This window comes from Elephas maximus, chromosome 16 (assembly GCF_024166365.1).
Source record: "Elephas maximus indicus isolate mEleMax1 chromosome 16, mEleMax1 primary haplotype, whole genome shotgun sequence".
Taxonomy (NCBI): Eukaryota; Metazoa; Chordata; class Mammalia; order Proboscidea; family Elephantidae; genus Elephas; species Elephas maximus.
The window spans coordinates 76,907,154-76,925,771 of record NC_064834.1 but is presented as its reverse complement, the minus strand read 5'-3'; the positions used below and the strand labels follow the sequence as shown (position 1 = coordinate 76,925,771).

The following is an 18,618-nucleotide window of genomic DNA, read 5'->3' as shown; positions in this document are numbered from 1 at the left end:
GAAGCCAAAACTGCATGTCCTTTACAAGGAAAAGTCATTTAAGCAAATTAAATGACATATGAGAGCAAGAAGTGCCTAATGCTGACAAAAACACCAGAACCACAAACAAAACAGAATAAAGAATTACAGAATCTGAGTGCTCAGAAGACAATGAGATCACCCCAATCTGACTGCTATACCTTGTAGAAAAACATACTGAGGCCACAAGAAATGAGCACTCAACATTTCTCCAGGGCCTGCCATGTGGAAAACTAAGAAACAAGTCCAGAATCACATAGCCAGAAAATGGACAAGACTCCCAGACCTGTAGTCGCTCTACCACCCCATACACCTCTGCAAGTGACTTATACAGGCTTGCCACTAGTAGTGAGCCAGGACCAGTAACAGTGAGGATGGCAATGACAATGAAAATGTGTAAGATATAACACATGCTGAGCACCTCCAAGTGCCAGATACAGGCTACCATATTTCATTTAACTCTCATAACCACCCTATGAAGGAGGCACTATTAGTATCTCCATTACACAGGTGGGGAGAGTGAGGCTTCAGGGGGTTATTTAACGTTTGTCAGACCCACAGCTAGAACCCATTGGAAGAGGGACAGGAACCCAAGAGTGGGTTGATTACAAAGCCTCCACAGCTAAGCCAGACCACCATTCCAGAACCAGAATATAAGGAGTGTCCCTTCCATTTAGAAGGGTGTATCTTAAATACCTTAAAGAAACTACTTGTTAAAGGGACTGTAGCCAGAATCCTATACCACCTTGGAAGCAGTGCCTACATCTGTTAATTCATGTACAAGAAGAAAAAGAACAAAATGCAGCCCTCTGGGATTCAGGTTACCTTAACCACTTCACCGCCATCAACCTTCATCAGCTGCCTCAAGTTCTGCTGCAGCAGGTTGGTGTTAGAACGCCACTTCAGGAGCCCCAGAAGGTCCACTGAAAACAAAGGGAGAACGTCACTCCTGCACAGCAAACTTTGTCTCCCTGGTTCACGCCTTTTGTGGTTTTTGAACAATAACGACAACAAGAAAATAATCAACCCTATTTTGAAAGGCTCGTCATCTAAATAGTTCATTACTTTGCAGCAACAGCCTTAAAACCTAGTGTGGTTGGATTCCTTCTCTCCGACTACATCTACCATGAAACCATCTCCATGACGGAGCTTTAAACATGCATTCAGGAACCTGTAAAAAGGACTCCTCTCTAGTTGGACAAAGAGGCCGCTCCCGAGCAGCAGAAGACAGGAAAGAAGGCTGCTCCTCTATAAAGTGCTGCCAGCATTTCCTGAGTTCTATTTTCCCGTTTCAGAACAAGCCTCTACTATAAGAAAAAAAAATAAAGATAAAATAGTATAAAATAAACACAAACCCACTGCCATCAAGTAGATTCCGACTCATAGTGACCCTACAGGACAGGGCAGAACTGCCCCAGAGTTTCCAAGGCTATAAATCTTTACAAAGCAGACTGCCACATCTTTCTCCCACAGAGCACCTGATGGGTTCCAAGAGCCAACCTTTTGGGTTAGTACCCAAGTGCTTAACCACAGGGCCACCAGGGCTCCTATAAAATAAAATAACAAAAATTCAAGTAGTGGAACTACAAAGTGAGGTGGTTGCAAGGGGGCAGTCCTCGCAGCTCTGATGGCCCTGGACAGCTCAGACCACTCCTGCTCAGAGCGCCAAGGCCCAGGCCTCCATATTGTTTTTGGTTCTCATGGTTGTGTTTTTGTGTGTTTGTTTCCTTGTTTTTTAATTGAAAAATCAGGGACTGAACGCATAGGTTTTTAAAGGCTGAAGGTGGAAGAGAACGTGCAGAAATGACTTTGTTGAAGGCACCAAGGTGTTCTTTAAGGCAGGAGTATGGAATTCCAATCATCTCTGGGAAAGAACAGATGCCCATAGAATTTTCATTTTAAGTTATATTAATATTCCATTACTTGAAAAAATACAATGAGTGAAGTGTATTTACTATTTATGCTCATCAGGAAGGAACTTCAGCTACAGCACCTGTCTCCACAAGAAAAATCCAAGCTAATACTGAAAAGAAAAATATAATTTTGGCAATAGGTAGAATTTTAATGAATATAGGATGCTCATGATAATTTCAGGATCAAATTACACAAAAAAGCAGACATACAATGAGCACCGAAACACACATTTCCATGTATTTGAACTTGCCCTGCAAATGCTGCTGAGAAAAAGAATTAAAAAAAAGAGAAAACAAAAGGGAGACAGAATACTAGGGTGCCATAGATGTGTAAAAGTACAAACTACAGAGTCAGACAACCTGGCTTAAATACCAGCTGGGCCACATAGTAACTACACGACCTTGGGCAAGCAATCTACCTCAGTTTTTTTTTATCTCAAAAATCGGGACAAAGATGCCTTATTCACAGAGATGGTGTAAGAATTAAATCACGTGACGCGTGGAGGGCACCGAGCACTATGCCTAGCTTGTAGTACTAATAGCAGTATTCAGAGAGTACTAATAGCAGTATTCAGAGAGAGGACTGGAACTGAGAGACGTAACCTTTATTGTGGAAGGTAACATATCTCGATCTCTCATCAAAGGTGAAGCAAAGGAAAAGGCTACGAAGTGCCCAGACACACTCTTGGTCCCGGGCTAACGGTGATTTCCATCTCAGGAGGGTTACCAGTGTGGATCCTATTTCATTCAAAATTGGCAGCACTTTGGATACGATGGAGGCTAAAGTTTGCAACCAGCTGCTAAACTAAAGGTAAATGGTTTGAGCCCACCCAGCAGCTCCACAAAAGGCCTGGTGATCTGCTTCTGGAAAAGTCAAAACCAAGAAAACCAAACCTGCTGCTATTGAGTCATTTCCAACTCAGAGTGACCTTATAGGACAAAGTAGAACTGCTCCATAGGGTTTCCACGGAGTGGCTGGTGGATTCAAACTGCTGACCTTTTGGTTAGCAGCTGAGCTGTTAACCACTGCACCACCAGAGCTCTGTAGCACATGGGATCACCAAGAGTTGGGGACTGACTCAATAGCAACAATTTTTTGTTTGTTTTATTTTTTTAAGGTTTACCTCTGTATTGTAAATTCAAGGAAACATAAATTAGTAAGGAAAAGGCATATTAACAGGAGAAAAATCTCTTTGAGGAGGGGGAGTCTGTAAGAAAACAGGGCTTGCCAAGCCTTCCTCACAACGACCCAAGTCAGCCCAGGCGCCCCCTCCTTGTGCCCTTGTTTCCCACGAGTCACTGCAGTTTAGCCCATAATTATTCTTGGTTTCGTGACTCTCCTCTGTCACTAATTATGTAGTAAGCTAATTGAGGAGAGGACTCACATCCTAGATGTCTTTTTATGTCCCGCACAGCATGCAGCACAGTGTTGAGAACAGAGATGTTTCATACGAACCTCGATGAATAATTCAGCCACTGCTTATCCCTAAGCAATGGAACTCTGCTGTAATAAATCAGAGCTTCAGAAAAATGATTCTCAAATGGGAATTTGGGATGTGATGCTCACTTAGATGCCAATCGGGCAGTTCTGCTTTGCACACACATGACAGGCCCCAGTCCCGACAAGACGAATAGTGGGTTGGAGGGGAAATGAAAGCCCCGAGATTCCACCTTGGGTCAGCATCAAGCTTGGGGATTTCCTTGTTGCCTAGCAACAGATGCTGCTAGGAGAACAGGCATTGCGACCAAGGGCTCCAGGGAGGGAATCACCTTAGGACTGGTGAGATAGAAGGAGGCTGGAGGTGAGAGACAGACCAGTACCACCCACTGGGACAGCTCCTGGTCTAGCCCCTCTAGTCTGGTGACATGTGCACCAAGAAGGATTCTGTAGATGGGCCCCAGAAGCAAACTACTCCTCAGGACATTTGTTTTGTTTTGTTCCAGTCTTGAGTACTTTTTGTGTGTGGGGGTGTGTGTGTGGGGGGGGGGGTGTCTGTGTGTGTGTGGTAAAAACATACATGACAAAACTTTTGTCAATGCAACAATTTTTACACGTACAGTTCAGTGATATGATCACACTCATCATGTTGTACAACCACCACCATCCTTTTATGCACTATCCCACCACCACTGCTCAGCACCCCCTAAGCAATGGCCCCCCTTCCTCCTTCCTCCATCCCAGGTAATCACCAATGAGCTTTGGTCTCTACACATTGCCTGTTTCATCTAAGTGTGATCACATGATATCCGCCCTTTTGTGTCTGACTTATTTCACTCAACATAACATTTCAAGGTTCATCCATGTTGGACTTCATTTCCGTTTATGACTTTTACAACATTCCACTGTGTATAGACCTCATTCTGTTTATCCATCATCCGTTGATGGACATTTGGGGTATTTCTACCTCCGCTATAATGCTGCAATGAATACTGGTGTACCCACACCTGTTTGCATTCCTGTTTTCAATTCTTTTGGGTATAGATGTTCCTAGGGGTGGGACTGCTGGGTCATACGGTCGTTTAACATTTAACTTTCTGAGGATCTGCCAAACTGTTGAACACATTGTTTTGAAAAGGAAAGTATGTTCAGGATCCAGAGAACAACTTCCAAGTACACTTTTGCAGCACGGGCCATGCATAAGGTGGTGGCCGCCTTCCCTGTGAACACGGCAACACACATCAGCTCTATTGAAAGTGAATGTACCACACGTGGGTGGCCACCTCCCTGGAGAGGTCATCTTTCCCCAGGTCAGATGAGGCCTGGATGCTGGAGTCTCTCAGGCTAGTGGCACCATCAGGGACACGTTCAGACAGCGGTGCTGGTGTACAGGGCCTCCTCTCCATGACCCATTCCCAAGCAGTGCCCTCACACTGACTGCCCCTCCCTGGGCACTCAACACAAAAGCTCCCCCGGGACTCTCTACTCTCCGCATGCTGCATGCAGGGAGCCCAGCCCCAGGTAACAGATTTCACCTGCTTGTGGAGATTCTACAACAACTACCAGCCAGGACACCTCATAAAGGCTGCAGGCAAAACACAGTGAAGGCAGCACTAGAGAAAAGTATCCAAACCAGCTGCCATCAAGCCATCTCCAACCCTAACTGTGCTCCAGAGGATTTTCAATGGCTGATTTTTCAGAAGTAGATCATCAGGACTTTCTTCCAAGGTGCCCCCAGGTAGACTCGAACTTCCAATCTTTTGGTTAGCAGCTGAATGCATTAGCCATTTGCACCACCAGAAACTCCAGGGAAACGTACTACATGGCCTTAAAGCCTGTGAGTGACTCACCCTCCACACTTCAGATATTTCACTCACGACACAGCAACAGGCAGACACACACAGCTTGTGTAGCCCAGTGCAACCGAGCACAGTGAACGGCAGGGAAAGTTCTATGAGCTGTCCAAAGGCTCAGGACTCACACTCTAGCTCAGTCCACGTCCCACTGCAATTCTGTGACTTGGTAATGACGGGCTCCCTTCTGCCTTAGCTTAGACTGTGAAAAGTTGAAACGATGACTGTCACTAGGGCAAATCCAAAACTATTGCCATGATTTATGGATAACCCCCAGGGACACACTTCATGAGAACCACAGACATTAATAATCAAAATCCATACCAGGCAGTTAAGGGGGAAAAACTGGATTTTCAAGCTGAGTTTTAAGAGAGCATGAAATGAGAACACAGGGCTGTGCTGCAGTACCATCCGGGCTGCAAGTTTTAACAGTGGGATTTGTGCAGAGGAGTGAGGGCAGGAGGACGGTGCTTCACGCAGTAAGTAGCCCTGGAGGACAGCGATGTCACTGGGGAGACTGGGAGCAGTGGGGAAGGTGCTCAGAGCAGCCGGCCAGCCCAGCACAGGGACAGGGGACAGGCGGGTGAGTAATCCGATGCTTTAAGGCTATGCTGTGCTGTGGTGTGTATGATTCAAGGTACCTTATCTCACCGCAACGTGGACTAGAAAGTGCCATTAAAACCAATATTTTAAAATAACTGGTCAATATCTCAATGCATGCGAGGGAGGGGGGCAACACAAAGAAGGTGGGTGCCTCTCATCCTGCAACAAAAAAAGTCCCGTTGCCGTCAACTCGACTCCTACTCACAGCAACCCTATAGGGCAGAGTAGAACCGCCCCGTATGGTTTCCTAGCCTGTAGTCTTTACAGAAGGAGCGCTGGTGGTGCGGTGGCTAAGCACTCCGCTGCTAGCCAAAAGGTCAGCAGTTCGAACCCACTAGCCGCTCTGAGGGAGAAAGATGTGGCCATCTGCTTCTGTAAACACGGCTTTGGAAGCTCTGTGGGGCGGTCCTGCTCTGTCCTGTGAGCTGGCATCGACTCAGCGGCAGTGGGTGTGGCTGGGTTGGAATCTCTATGGAAGCACACTGCCATATCTTTCTCCCACAGAGTGGCTGGTGGGTTTGAGTTGCTGACCTTTCAGTCAGCAGTGGAGCGCTTAACACCATAGCGCACTTAAACTCGCCGATGCTCTTCGAGGTGGGCATGATCAGTTGTCGCTGAGTCGGCTCTGACCCACAGCAACCCCGTGAGTTTCAGAGTAGAACTGTGCTCCACAGGGTTTTCAACGGCTGATTTTTCAAAAGTAGATCACCAGTCTTCCTTCCCAAAAGCACCTGGGTGGACTCAAACCTCCGACCTTTCTGTTAGCAGCCAAGTGCATTGCCTGTTTATACCACCCAGAACTCCCATACCCACAGACAGGGAAGAGGAGGTCCAGAGAGGTGAAGCCCTTGTTCAGGGTCATTCCCAGGGGTATCACAAGGGAAAGGTTCAACCCCAGGTCTTTGGACCGACCCTAAATCTCATACTTTTTCCTTGATGCAATAAAAGCTTCCTTAGTTCAAAAAGCTCTTTTGAAAGTAAATCCATTTCTTCACGTCCCTTTAACTCTAATTCTTAGACCAAAAAAAAAAGTGTGAATTTTACAGTAAGCAGGATGCTACTCCCTCCTTCCATGCCAGCTGCTTCCTAGGGATGCAGTGGACACTCCTGCCCGCTGGAGTGACCACGCTCCCATCCCACACTCACCATTCTGAGTGAGCTTGGTGGAGCACACCAGTGTGGAAATCTGGAAGGAATCTTTGCTGATGGTGCAGCTTCCAAGGCTCTGCATGCCCTTGCCCGTGGCCGAGTGCCCCTTCTCCTCCAACTCAGCTTTCGTGGAGGGCAGGCTCAGGTACGTGGAGGCGTCTTCCAGCTTTTTTGCTTCAGCCTGTGGGTTTTGTTACACAATATGTCAAACAGGGTCAAATACAGCAACACGTACCTTGTCCTACCCTTTGTTATCCTTAATCTTTTTAACCGTCACAAGTTCTGTCCTTATATTGTGCTAAACTGTTTATTTCAATAGCTTCCTTTGTTCCTACAGATTAACTCATGTTAACAGAGTATTGTTACAGGGCACATGCATGTCATTTTATGTCATCATTTCGTCAGGAGCAGCAAAGGGGCTGGTCATCAGAAGCGTTCATTTACAGAATTAAGTGTGTCTAGGTGGCAACTGTAGGAGCCCTGTGGCACACTGGTTAAGCACTCGGCTGCTAACCGAAAAGTCAGTGGTTAGAAACCATCAGGCACTTTACTGGCGGAAGATGTGGCAATCTGCTTCTGGAAAGATTAAAGATTACAGTCTTAGAAACCCTATGGGGCAGTTCTACTCTGTCCTGTAGGGTCGCTATGAGTCCAAATCAACTCGACAGCAATGGATTTGGTTTTTTGTTTTGTTTTTTAGGTAGCAGCTTCCTCACAAAGGTGGGAAATGTCAGCTCAGATCAGGGTACCCAGAAGGGACTAAACGGTCCATAGTCCGCACCATCGCACCTTATAGACAATGAGGTCGTGCTCCCCATCCCTCAGCGTGGTCCCATCATATCGCATCAGCTTCACAAACGCAAGTGCAAATATTTTCTCAGATTTGTCTTTAGCTGCAATAAAAATCAGCAATCACCTTCGATTGCCACCGTGACAAAATAACCTTACAAAAGGCTACCTTTACTAAAAAATTACAAACTTTATTGACAGAGGTTTTTAAAAAAACCTAAATAAATGGACCATGTTCACCAATAGGAAAACCCAGCTCCTAAAGGATCAGCTCTCTCCAAGTTCACCTAAAAATTCAAAGTAATTCCAATCAAAATCCCAATGAGGTTTTTTCATGGAACTTGAAAAGCTGATTCTAGAGTGAGGGATCAAGGACAGGATGATTTTAAAGAATATGTACATATGAGTATATAAATATACATATATACACATGTGTACATATGAAGGCACCCCGGAGCTTCCCAGTTCTACAGGTCTTCCAGATGTAACTCTTCTAGATGGCCATTAACTGTGACTACGTTCTCTCCCTCAGCCTGTTGGAAGACCTTCCAGTCTCTGGTCCCACACGACAAAACGTCCACTCCCTCTGGCTCTTCCTAGCTTTCCTGCCCAAGAACCTATTGTTTAGTGTTGGTTTGCCCACCAGACTCTACTCAGTGAGTGGCAGGCATCTCACTTGGTCTTCGAGACCACGCCAGGAGGTACGGCCTCTTGTCATTCTGTGAAGATGCAGACACGAGATTCATGCTGACATGTCTGTACGAGCACTCAGAGCAAGGGACCTGCAGGCAGCCTCTGGAGCCAGGTCTGGCCTCCCACCCCTCCCTCAGGTTGTCAGTGACCGGCACACCATGCAGACCACCCCTTCCCCTCCATCACCTGCAGCACACACAACTGTAGCCAACTCTCATTGTCACTTTTTGCCCTGAATATGAGCCTACTACCAAATGGATACAAGCCACAAAGGGCAGGGGCCATGTCTTACTTTTGCAATATCTTATTTAGTGTCCAGCGCAAGGCTACATCCTCAATAGACAATCCACCAAATGGGATGGGACGAATGCCAACAATCGATAATAAAGCATTTTGGAAGGTGAGTGATTAAACTGCTGGCTCTTTACTCCTAAAGTCTTGCCATCATCTACCCTGAGAGAAGCTGTGTCTGAGCTCCAGGCAGGGGCTACCAGAAAAGACAAGAGTTTCAGCTTTCAATTCCAATACAAAGAGCATTATAAGCCAATTTCCAAAGTGTATGCGTTCCATCTTGATGAGTTTCCGATGGATGGAATCGTATTACAAGTCACAATGGACGAGGGGAAAGCAAAAGAAAGACTAGGAAGTAGTAGTACCTAGTTGAAGGAATGCAAGAAGAAAGTTAAGACCTCCCAAGATCAACTCAGTGAAAAGGATACAACTAGAAAAAGGTTTAAGTGGGAAATGAGTTAAACTGCCAAGACCTCGTGGTATTAGCCAAGTTTAATCAAGTTCTAGAACAAATCCAGAATAAGCGTGGCCCATCCAGCTTTCCCCTAGCTAGCCCTTGAAGAACACAGGTGATAGTAAGGTGCTCAATTACTTACAGTCCTGTGATGACCTGTGTCGGAAGGTAAACCGAAGGTGACTACGGTTGACATCTTCAATGGGAATGGCCACCTGTCGGGGTTGAAGAAAGAAAGCTCTAGTTCATTTACCAACATCTTCTAGCATGAACATTTATTTCATTCAACCAGAGATATAAGGCACAATTATAAAAATGTCTACACTATCGTGGAGGGAATAAGCAAAAACCCGCTGGTGTTGAGTCGATTCCGACTCCTAGGAAACATACTATCTAATCCCCAGTATGATTTTTCCAAAGGCAAGATACCTATTAAAGTATAAGCAAGATAACACTGCAGCAGGCGCCAAGCCCGCGCCGCTAGACAGCTGAGTTTTTTTTAAATGCCTCTGATCCTCACTGTTCAAGTTTTATTTTTAAAAGTTGCAATTTTCGTTTTCAGTCCCAGCACCAAAGTGCCTATGTTCCGTCTGCAGCTGCAGTGGCCTGCCTGCAGCTGAGGCAAGAAGGCTTGCTTGTTGTGACACTCCAGTATAAGAAAAAGGATCTAGTGCACGCTGCCTGTGAGCTAATGTTGTCCCTATCTTCATATCTAACATCTATATTCCAGAGCCGACCTCCAGCCTGGTTTTCAAATATTCAAGCCTTTGTGGGGGCTGCCGTGGTCATGTGGGGGTGCTGCCTTAGGAGATGTGGCTTGTCAACCTCACAGGAGCAGGTTCCTCTCCCCAGCAATAACTTCCATGTATTGTCATCTCTGTTTTTCTCCACTTGGTGTAAAGACAGGCTGCTGCACATACGACAGACCGCAGCAGAGACAGACAACAGCTATCTTAAAAGACTCTGTCATTTGTCTCCACGAAAGTCCTATTTTTATGTCCAAAAGGAGATGAGCGTGAACGTATTCCAAGAAATGCCTGCGGGCTCCTTAGCAACCTTGAATGACTTTGTTGGAGGAGCTGGCTCCGCCCCCTTGGGGTGTCCTTTGGCCAGCAGCCTGGGGGCTGGGAGCAGGGCTGGGGATTTCCTTCGGATACAAATGAGCATTTCATAATCCCCTCCATGTGATAAAATAACCAGTAAATGCTACCTTAACGGTCTCAAACCAGCGGGGTTGCTTCACTTGATAGTAAATCACAGATTTGTACTCTGAAATAGCTTCATCGCCAGCGCCCGGGAAAATCACATGCTTGAAAAGAAGGCACAAAGACTTCACATGAGACCTCATGGAGCTTGACAAGGCATACCTCCCCCACCTCCCACCTCAAGGTATAAACTGGAAAGAGGAGAGGGTGTCCCAGGAACGCTGATGAACTCCACCCAAACAGAAGACGCTCCCAGCCAGGAAGGGACAGATCCGTCCGTCCAAAGCCAGTGTCCAGACTACAGTCCTCTTCTCGCACTTCTCACACCGTGACGTTTGTAATAATACTGCACTCCATCCCACATACCCTCACCCCAATCACTTCAACATTAGGGTGCGCAGGAAGCTGCCTGCATCATTCAGTAGGCGGAGAATAAAGGGCTGTGGGCCAAAAAGGAGGTGGTGGCCTCCCTTCCCTTCCTCCTCTCCTGAAGACTGTCTGCCAGCTCCACTGGGGGTTGTACTGGTGGAGCCCGATAGCAGGGCCAGGACAGTCTGTCTCCAGAGACAGGGCCAGCAGTGACACCTGGACAAGGGCTACCCAGAAGGAAGGGTGGCCAGCCACCTCTCAGCACAAGCGCAGGGCATTGCCCTCACCCACATGGGCTCAGGAAGCTCAGCCTTCCAGCCTTCCAGCCTTCCAGCCCTGGTCCAGAAAGGTACTTGGAGGGACTGAGAGGAGGCCGTGGCCTCTGAGCACTTTCCAGAACCACCAAGTCCTCCAAGGGTGGACCATGCAGGCTGCCAGGACCATGGAAGCAGCATGTCTTGGTAATCCACTGCCACCCAGCAGAGCACGAGACCACAGCAAGGGCTCAGGGTCAGATGCCCAGCCCCGAACCCAGTGCCACCTCTCACTAGTCCTGTGACCCAAGCTAGTGGGTGGGTTTCCCCAGGCCTCAGTTTGCTCAACTCTTAATGCTGATAATAACAGTGTCTGTACTTCCAGTGCTCTTGTAACGGATGAATAAAACAATTCGGGCTGAATGTTTGGCACAGCACCTAGCAGAGAGTACCAAACCAAAAACCAAACCCATTGCCATCGAGTCGATAGCGACTCATAGCACAGAGTAAGCCCCGATAAATGTTCATTATTATCATCATCATTGTTATTATTAAATGAGACCCAAGAACTGCCTGAGATGAAGACAAGCAGCAAGGGGGATTGCTAGACCCTTGAGCCTTGAGTTTATGTTTGAAAACAAAACTCCATGGAAGGGATGGACAGAGAAGGCAGGCTGTCAAAGCCACAGGGACCTCCAGAGTTGGACCGGCCACACGGGACCTCTAAGGCCAAGTGGAGAAAGGGAAGAAAGAGCAGACACTCCTCCCTCGAAATGGGATTACCCAGACCCATCTACGTCACTTCATGTCCCGCAGCAGAGCCCAGGCCACCACCTGGAAAATAAAACTTAAACAGGTTCTACTTCACAACAATGAATACCTCCAATCGTTTTCCATCTTCATCATAAACAGACACTGTAACCTCGACGTTCTTGGCTGTCGTTTTGCTTCCTTTATCAAAATCTCCTTGAACTAATGTCACGTAGATATCATTTCGAACATCACCTGGGCAAGGGGGGTGAAATTACACCTTTAAAGTCAATCCGTTATTCACGGTGCAACAGGGAATTTTGCAAAACTGTCTTCCGTGCTACCTATCCTAACAGAATATTGTAAATACTGTATTAGGTTATTATAAAGTATATTCTACAAAACAGTCCCAGCATTTAAAGGCATGACACAAGCAATTTTCATCATCTTCACAAGACTTGCCGAGATGTGCGTGGTTTTTATCTGGGCAGAGGACGCTCCAGAGTTCTGTGAGCAGCTGATCCCCAGGGTGGCTAGAACACTGGGGACAGGCCTGCCATGATGAGTCCACTGCCCATTGTGACCAACAGCGTGATTCCACGTTAGACGGTGGCTGTGGTCGTCTGAGTCCCAGGACCCAAGGAGTATAGCAACATCAACTGGCACAACCAAGATGATAAATGGCAAAACTGGCCTCCTTCTAAAGAGCATGACTCCAGGAGCTGAACTAAAAGCTGGTTAAAAATCAGAACCACCACAAGCCAGTACCCAGAGCCGATGTCTAGGATCAGGGAGTAGGGTAGGGATGATGGGTCAAGAGAAAAACCATCCTCAACGATCTTCTGTCCTCCTGAACAGACAGCTGTCAGGATCCCAAACAGGGCCCAACGCAAGGAGGAGGAGAACAAACCAGACCTGTGCATTCTCAGGGAGGCAGGCCTTTAATTGTGCAAAAACAACAGCAAATGAGCCCAGGACTCTTCTCCCCACCAAGAGCATCTAAAGCCCACGTTAATGGTCTGACTGGGAAATCCCAGCAAGCTTCACTAGCAGCAGGATGGAGATGAAGCACCATCACCTAGCGATGGCTCCTCTGCTGCCAGCTTGAGCCACAGCCCAGCTTGACCATCCAGATCATCCCAAGGGACACCTGGCACAGCACATGGCCCACTCTAGCCAAAGGTCAAGGATCCCTGAAGAACAATATTCCCCTTGCTTTCTTGCTTTTTTTTTTTTTAAATGACTACATTCTAGCTTTTAATGTATCTAACTATTAAATTAAGCTTTCATTTAAAAGTTGTTATTACAACACTCCCAGTGGACAGCTGCTCCTGCCACAGTCACTGCTGAGAAGGGAACACAATACGATTGCCGGATGATCCTGGGAGAAGTCAAGAATGACAGAGCACAGGGGTAGGAGACAGGGTTGCTGGTTCAAGAGCTGCCACTAACTAGCTGCGGGACCCCAGACAAGTCACTTAGCCTCCCAGCCGCCCACCACTACCATTGATAAGGTGGGGTTGGGTGGTATGAACCCTCAGCTGGGAAGTCTATCACAGCACAAAACCCCCATCAAAAAGGGCTACAACAGCTTCAAAAAGGCCTCAGCTGCCGGGGAACTAACATGCTGGGTGCATGAGCTGAATCAGCCCCACAGCCTCACTCTCTGGCTGGCCTAGGGATCAATGTTCTGAGGCCATCTCAGGAGTAAGACCCTACTGATAGTCAGTAAATCCACAGGCGGGCCCTCACAAGGGGCCCTGAGCAAATGCCTGCCCGGGTTCCAGGTTCTCTCCTGGGGAGGAGGTATGGAAGTCCATGATAAGAAGTCCTTCCTTTGCCTCATCCAAGCCTCCAGCCACCTTCCCAGGTCAATGGAAAGCTCTACATCCCTACCAGGATCCCTGAGAAGGACTCCAGAATCCCCAGTGGCCATGAGAAGGGAAAGAAGAACAAGGGCAATATGATAGAATCTTCCATTGTCCAAACCAAAAAAACACCAAACTCCTTACCGTCGAGTCGATTCCAACTCATGGCAACTCTATAAGACAACAACTCTTAACCACTGTGCCACCAAGGCTCTATTGTCTAAAGAAGGCAAATATCTCTCTAAGAGAGCTGACAATCAGAATCAGTGCAGGTTCTGCTGTGGTTAGAGGCCGGCATCTGACTCAAAATCACCCCACACCATCTCTCTCCAAGGGCAAGACAGGGTGCCGACTGCCTGGTCGGAGATGACTTGGCCAACAGAGGACCCCACACTACAGGACCCCTAGCCCTTAGCACATGTAACTCACAAAACAATAGTCAGCTCTATAGTTACCCCATCATGAGCCAATTTTATAAGTGTAGACTTACTTTTAAGTCTATCAGTTATTAGGGAAATGCTATCAGCATGAACCAGGGGCTTCCCGGGCTCCCACTTGAATGTGAAGACATCCTAAGACCACCCAAGATAAATAGACATTGCCGATAACTTGGTCCCAACCTGTAAATTTGCACCTCAAATCCAAATATAAACGATTTTTCACTAATAAGTCCAAATTAATTCGCTGTACGTAGATTTCACACACGCAAGCAATATATATTCCGTAGCTCGATCATGTTAAATGTCACGGCAAAACAGTAGCTTTTTTTGGAACATGTGGGCCACTCTCATTCAGCCTAACCAATTTTAGACGTCTTTCATATCAATTCAACGGAGTATTCAGTGACCCCCAGCCGCCCTGGAAGACAAGGAGAATCGAAAGAACATGTCCCTACATTGCCCTAAAATAAGCAAAAGGATAACTCTTGCAGGACGTACGCTGAGTAGCCCCTCCTCTCCTTGCCAGCACAGAGCAGAGCCCCAGAATAGAGGCCACACGGCATTGTCAAAAGTGGGGTGCTTGGGTCCTGTTTCCACTGCTCATTAGCTGTGCGACTTTAGACTGTGGCTTCGTCTTGCTGGAACGAGTTCAACACCACTTCGTGGGCTTCCAAAATCCTCATGTGGATCAAGTTAGATTATTAACGGAAGCATTATTTGCAAACCAAAAAGTATTACACACAGATAAAAAGGATAAATATTAACACGCTTCCCAGGATCTCCTGGGGATCAAGCCAGATGATTAACATGAATGTTATTTGGAAACTGCAAAGGATTACACAAATACACGGGATTAACGTAAACAAGGAGTCCTGCTATCCATTAATACACGTTAAGTCTGTGATTGGGCCAGGGCAATACTAGCAGGATAACTAATACTAACCGAGCAGGTGTCAAGTTGTCGTCATTTCAATGTCTCATCCCGCCTACCCTTCCAATAACCCTACGGTAGCCTTGGTTTTGGGAAGCTCGCTTTCTGCAACTCCTTCCTTCTCTCAGGTGGATGTCTGTCTGTCCAGATGTCTCGGGGTGTCCGTGCTCTCTCTCACCACCCCTCCAGTGGAGGGCGTGACCTCATCTGGAGCTCCAGGTGGCCCACGTGAGGGCACTGCTGCCCAAGGCCACAGAGCAGACAAGTAGCAGAGGTGAGGCTTAAGGAGGGCTACAAAGTCCAGAGCCTACATCCTGATGTCTAGGGTCAAAGGATGGGGTTCAAGGTCATGGACCACTACTGTGAAGAGACACCCTCCAGCCGAACTGGACGTCACTTCAGAATAGAGTATGTTGACCTAGCTTGTGCCCCCTCCACACTGAATAGGCTCTGGGTGATTCAGATGCTGTTACGGGAACGTAAGAGTAGACCAGGGCCGTGGTTCTGAGCCTACATTATCATCACAAAGTCCTGCAGCAAACCTACCATCACAAGCAACACATTCTTCAGAGCACAGGAGCAGACACCGCAACACTGCAGCCTGCGCATCAGACTCGCACGTAACCTGTGTTAATGTCGCTATCGAGACAACTCTGACTCACAGCAACCCCATGTTTGTCACAGCAGAACTGTGTTCCATAGGGTTTTCCTTTTTTTTTTCCTTTTATTGTGGTGAAAACATCCTCGACACATCACTTGCCAATTCATCAGTTTCTGCAAGTACGATCCAATGACATTGACTACACTCCTCACATTGTACAACCCCATCCCTATGCCTTCCCTAATGATTCCACCATCCATAGGGTTTTCGATGGCTGATTTTTTGGAAGTAGATCACCAGGCCTTTCTACCAGCGAGCCTCTGGGAGGCCCCAAACCACCAACCTCTCAATTAGCAGGGAGCGTGTTAACCATTTGCACCACCGGGGACTCCCCAGCCTGTGCACTCAATCCTTAATACCATGGTAACTGAAACGTTAAATACCAGTTCCTCCTTTTCGATAGATTCTGTTGAGCAGAAGACAAATCACAAGGCATCCCACTTAAGGGCAAGAGCCAAATATGGGACAGCTACAGGGTTTGCTTCTGATAATGACAACAACTGCATCAGAGGGTACCGAAAGCCATCTCCGGTTCTCAGGACTGGGCTCTGGCAGCTGCTTTGTCTCACCCTCTCATCCCTGTTACTGTGTTTGACAGGAGTCTCTCTGCATCAGCCCTCATGAGTCACCACAACCAAGACCTTCCTCTGGCCGCAGCTCTTGGTCTCCAGGTATGATCCATAACCATGGTCACCTACCCCACACTCAACCCTCCACTAGCAAAGCTGCATGTGACTGTCCATACGTCTCCTTGTGGCTCCCACACTAACTCCACCTGAGCCGGCTCCACTCACGCCACCACTCTGATGAGCTGAAGGAGGCATGTCTTACCAGGCATGATGATCTCAGGGAAGCCCGTCTTCCGGGCCACGGCTGTGGTCCTGTCCACCAAGTGAGGAAACTCTTTTCGAATCTGATGGATATCTCCAGGAAGCAATTTCAACGTCACCCATAAACCTAGAAGAGCAACAGATGCATGAGTCTCGTAGGATCTTACACATTTTCAGAAGCTTTCATGAAACCAATTTCAATGAATGAGCAACTTTTAATTCACAATTCAACATCTTGAGAGAAAACGGCATGTATGAGAAAGAGAGGGGGGTTGGGCCACAGCTGCTTGGGGGGTCAGGCATAGGAGAACTACCTGATTACTGGGACATGGAGTCTGCTCTGGGGACGGGTAATTGGCTGGTGAATGGCACATCAAGCACAGTTGTGGGCAGCATCTGCCGGGACCAACGACTCTTTGGAGTTGATATACATTTAAGATAAATCAGAAGGTAGCATTTTTCTGGGAGTAGATGGAGAAGACTGTCATTTTCCATTTTCCCAAGAAGGATGACAGCACGGGAGGACCAGGGAGGAGGATCCACAGCGTCACTAACCCAAGGAAGTCTCAAGCTGCTAAGCAGCATCAGCTCACACACGGGAAGATGAGCAGCAGAGTGAGGGGCCCGCCCCATGCTGCCTGGGACAGCCTCAGCCTGGGGAGCCAGGCCTCTGATTGAGAGCCAACACTCGCTCCTTTTACCCCAAGCGGGAAAGTGAGACTTGCAAACACTCTAAACCAAGGCACAAAGGGGCTCACTGGTGAGAGCATGGTGACCCTGCTAACGCCTGAAGCTCTCCGTCCCTGTGAGGTGACAGGAATGTGTTCAGTAGAAAACACCCTGGCAGCAACCCAGCAGAGGTGACTATGAGAGGGAACGGATCAGGCACTTCTAACAAAGTCAAAGGCAGGAGACAGAGCAGTTGCTCAGCTCTGCAAGTCATTTCCCCTTGTGGGGACTGGGGACGGAGGGCAGTCGTCGTCAGCTGACAAGCAGGGGGCTCCATTCCTCATGCCTTGGGGCCTGTCCTGCTGGTTCCCCAGTCTCAGCTCTGTGGGAGCCCATCTGCCCATCAGTCTACTGAGATGCTCCTCTCTCCCTGCATCTGTCCCGACATGCACTACTGCTGGGTGTGTGCACCCAGTGGGCACGTGTGTGCATATGTTTGTGTGTACATGTGCCTATACTGTGCCTGTGTGCATAGTTGTGTGTGCATGTGTTAAGTGTGTTGTGCATGTGTGTGCACAGTTGTGTGTGCATGTGTGTGGGTACATCTGTGTGTACACATGCATGCCTGTACTGTGCATGTGTGCATAGTTGTGTGTGCACGTCTGTGCACAGTTGTGTGTACATGTGTGCATAGGCATGTAGTGTGCATGGCTATGGATGCACGTGTGTGCATGTGTGTTGAGAGTGTTGTGCACATGTGTGCACACATGTATGCATTGTGCTGTCCCATATTTGTGCATGTGAAAGGGAGACAATACACAGAGAGAGGTATTCTTCAAGGTAGGGTTTTTTTTTTTTTCTCTTTTGGTGTTTTCCCTTATCTTTTCTTTCCTTTTATTTTCCCTTCTTTTCATTTCTTTTTAAGATATGAAATTCCAGATCGTGGGAGGGAAAGTTTGAAGAAGGAGAGAAGCACAGCCTGTGGAAGGAGGTTTCAGGGGAGGTGTCAGGGGTGTATACACTGTTGCTAAGGTTGTGCACTGTACAGGACACCTAGCCAGGGGAGGCGAATGGGAGCTACATTCCAGCACATGTCTGCTCACCACACCGTGTGCCATGGCACTGACCACATCCCCCTGGGCCTCTCTGTGTAATTCACACAAAAGCACCAAGCACCAGTGGCAGTTCCAGGCCTGGAGGACCAGGGAGCCGATGGGCCCTCAGAAGGCTGGGCGTGACCTCCCTCTAACCCACGGCTCTGTCCTCGAGTAGAGCAGGCCAAGTCAAGGAGACCCAAAAGGGTGCCAGGTGAACTGTTGCTGCGACGGATATGCAGATGGTCCCCACGAAGAACCCAAGGATCCCTCAAGGCTTCTCAACTCCCACAGGTGTGACTCTCAAAGATCTCCTGGGGAGCAAGAGTCTGCAGGAAGGTTCACA

At 47.8% G+C, this 18,618-nt stretch overlaps 1 protein-coding gene across 2 annotated transcripts in view; it reads right to left on the bottom strand.

Moving 5' to 3' along the window:
- DOCK1 (dedicator of cytokinesis 1) overlaps positions 1–18,618 on the bottom strand; it is a 540,104-nt gene that overhangs the window by 426,674 nt on the left and 94,812 nt on the right. For both annotated transcript variants that reach the window (XM_049855211.1, XM_049855210.1), the window contains exons 13-19: positions 16,511–16,636; positions 11,910–12,034; positions 10,412–10,510; positions 9,344–9,416; positions 7,764–7,867; positions 6,972–7,155; positions 844–941 (exon numbers count right to left, since the gene is read on the bottom strand). In XM_049855211.1, the coding sequence (XP_049711168.1) occupies positions 844–941; positions 6,972–7,155; positions 7,764–7,867; positions 9,344–9,416; positions 10,412–10,510; positions 11,910–12,034; positions 16,511–16,636 (809 nt within the window). The remainder of the gene's footprint in view (positions 1–843; positions 942–6,971; positions 7,156–7,763; positions 7,868–9,343; positions 9,417–10,411; positions 10,511–11,909; positions 12,035–16,510; positions 16,637–18,618) is intronic.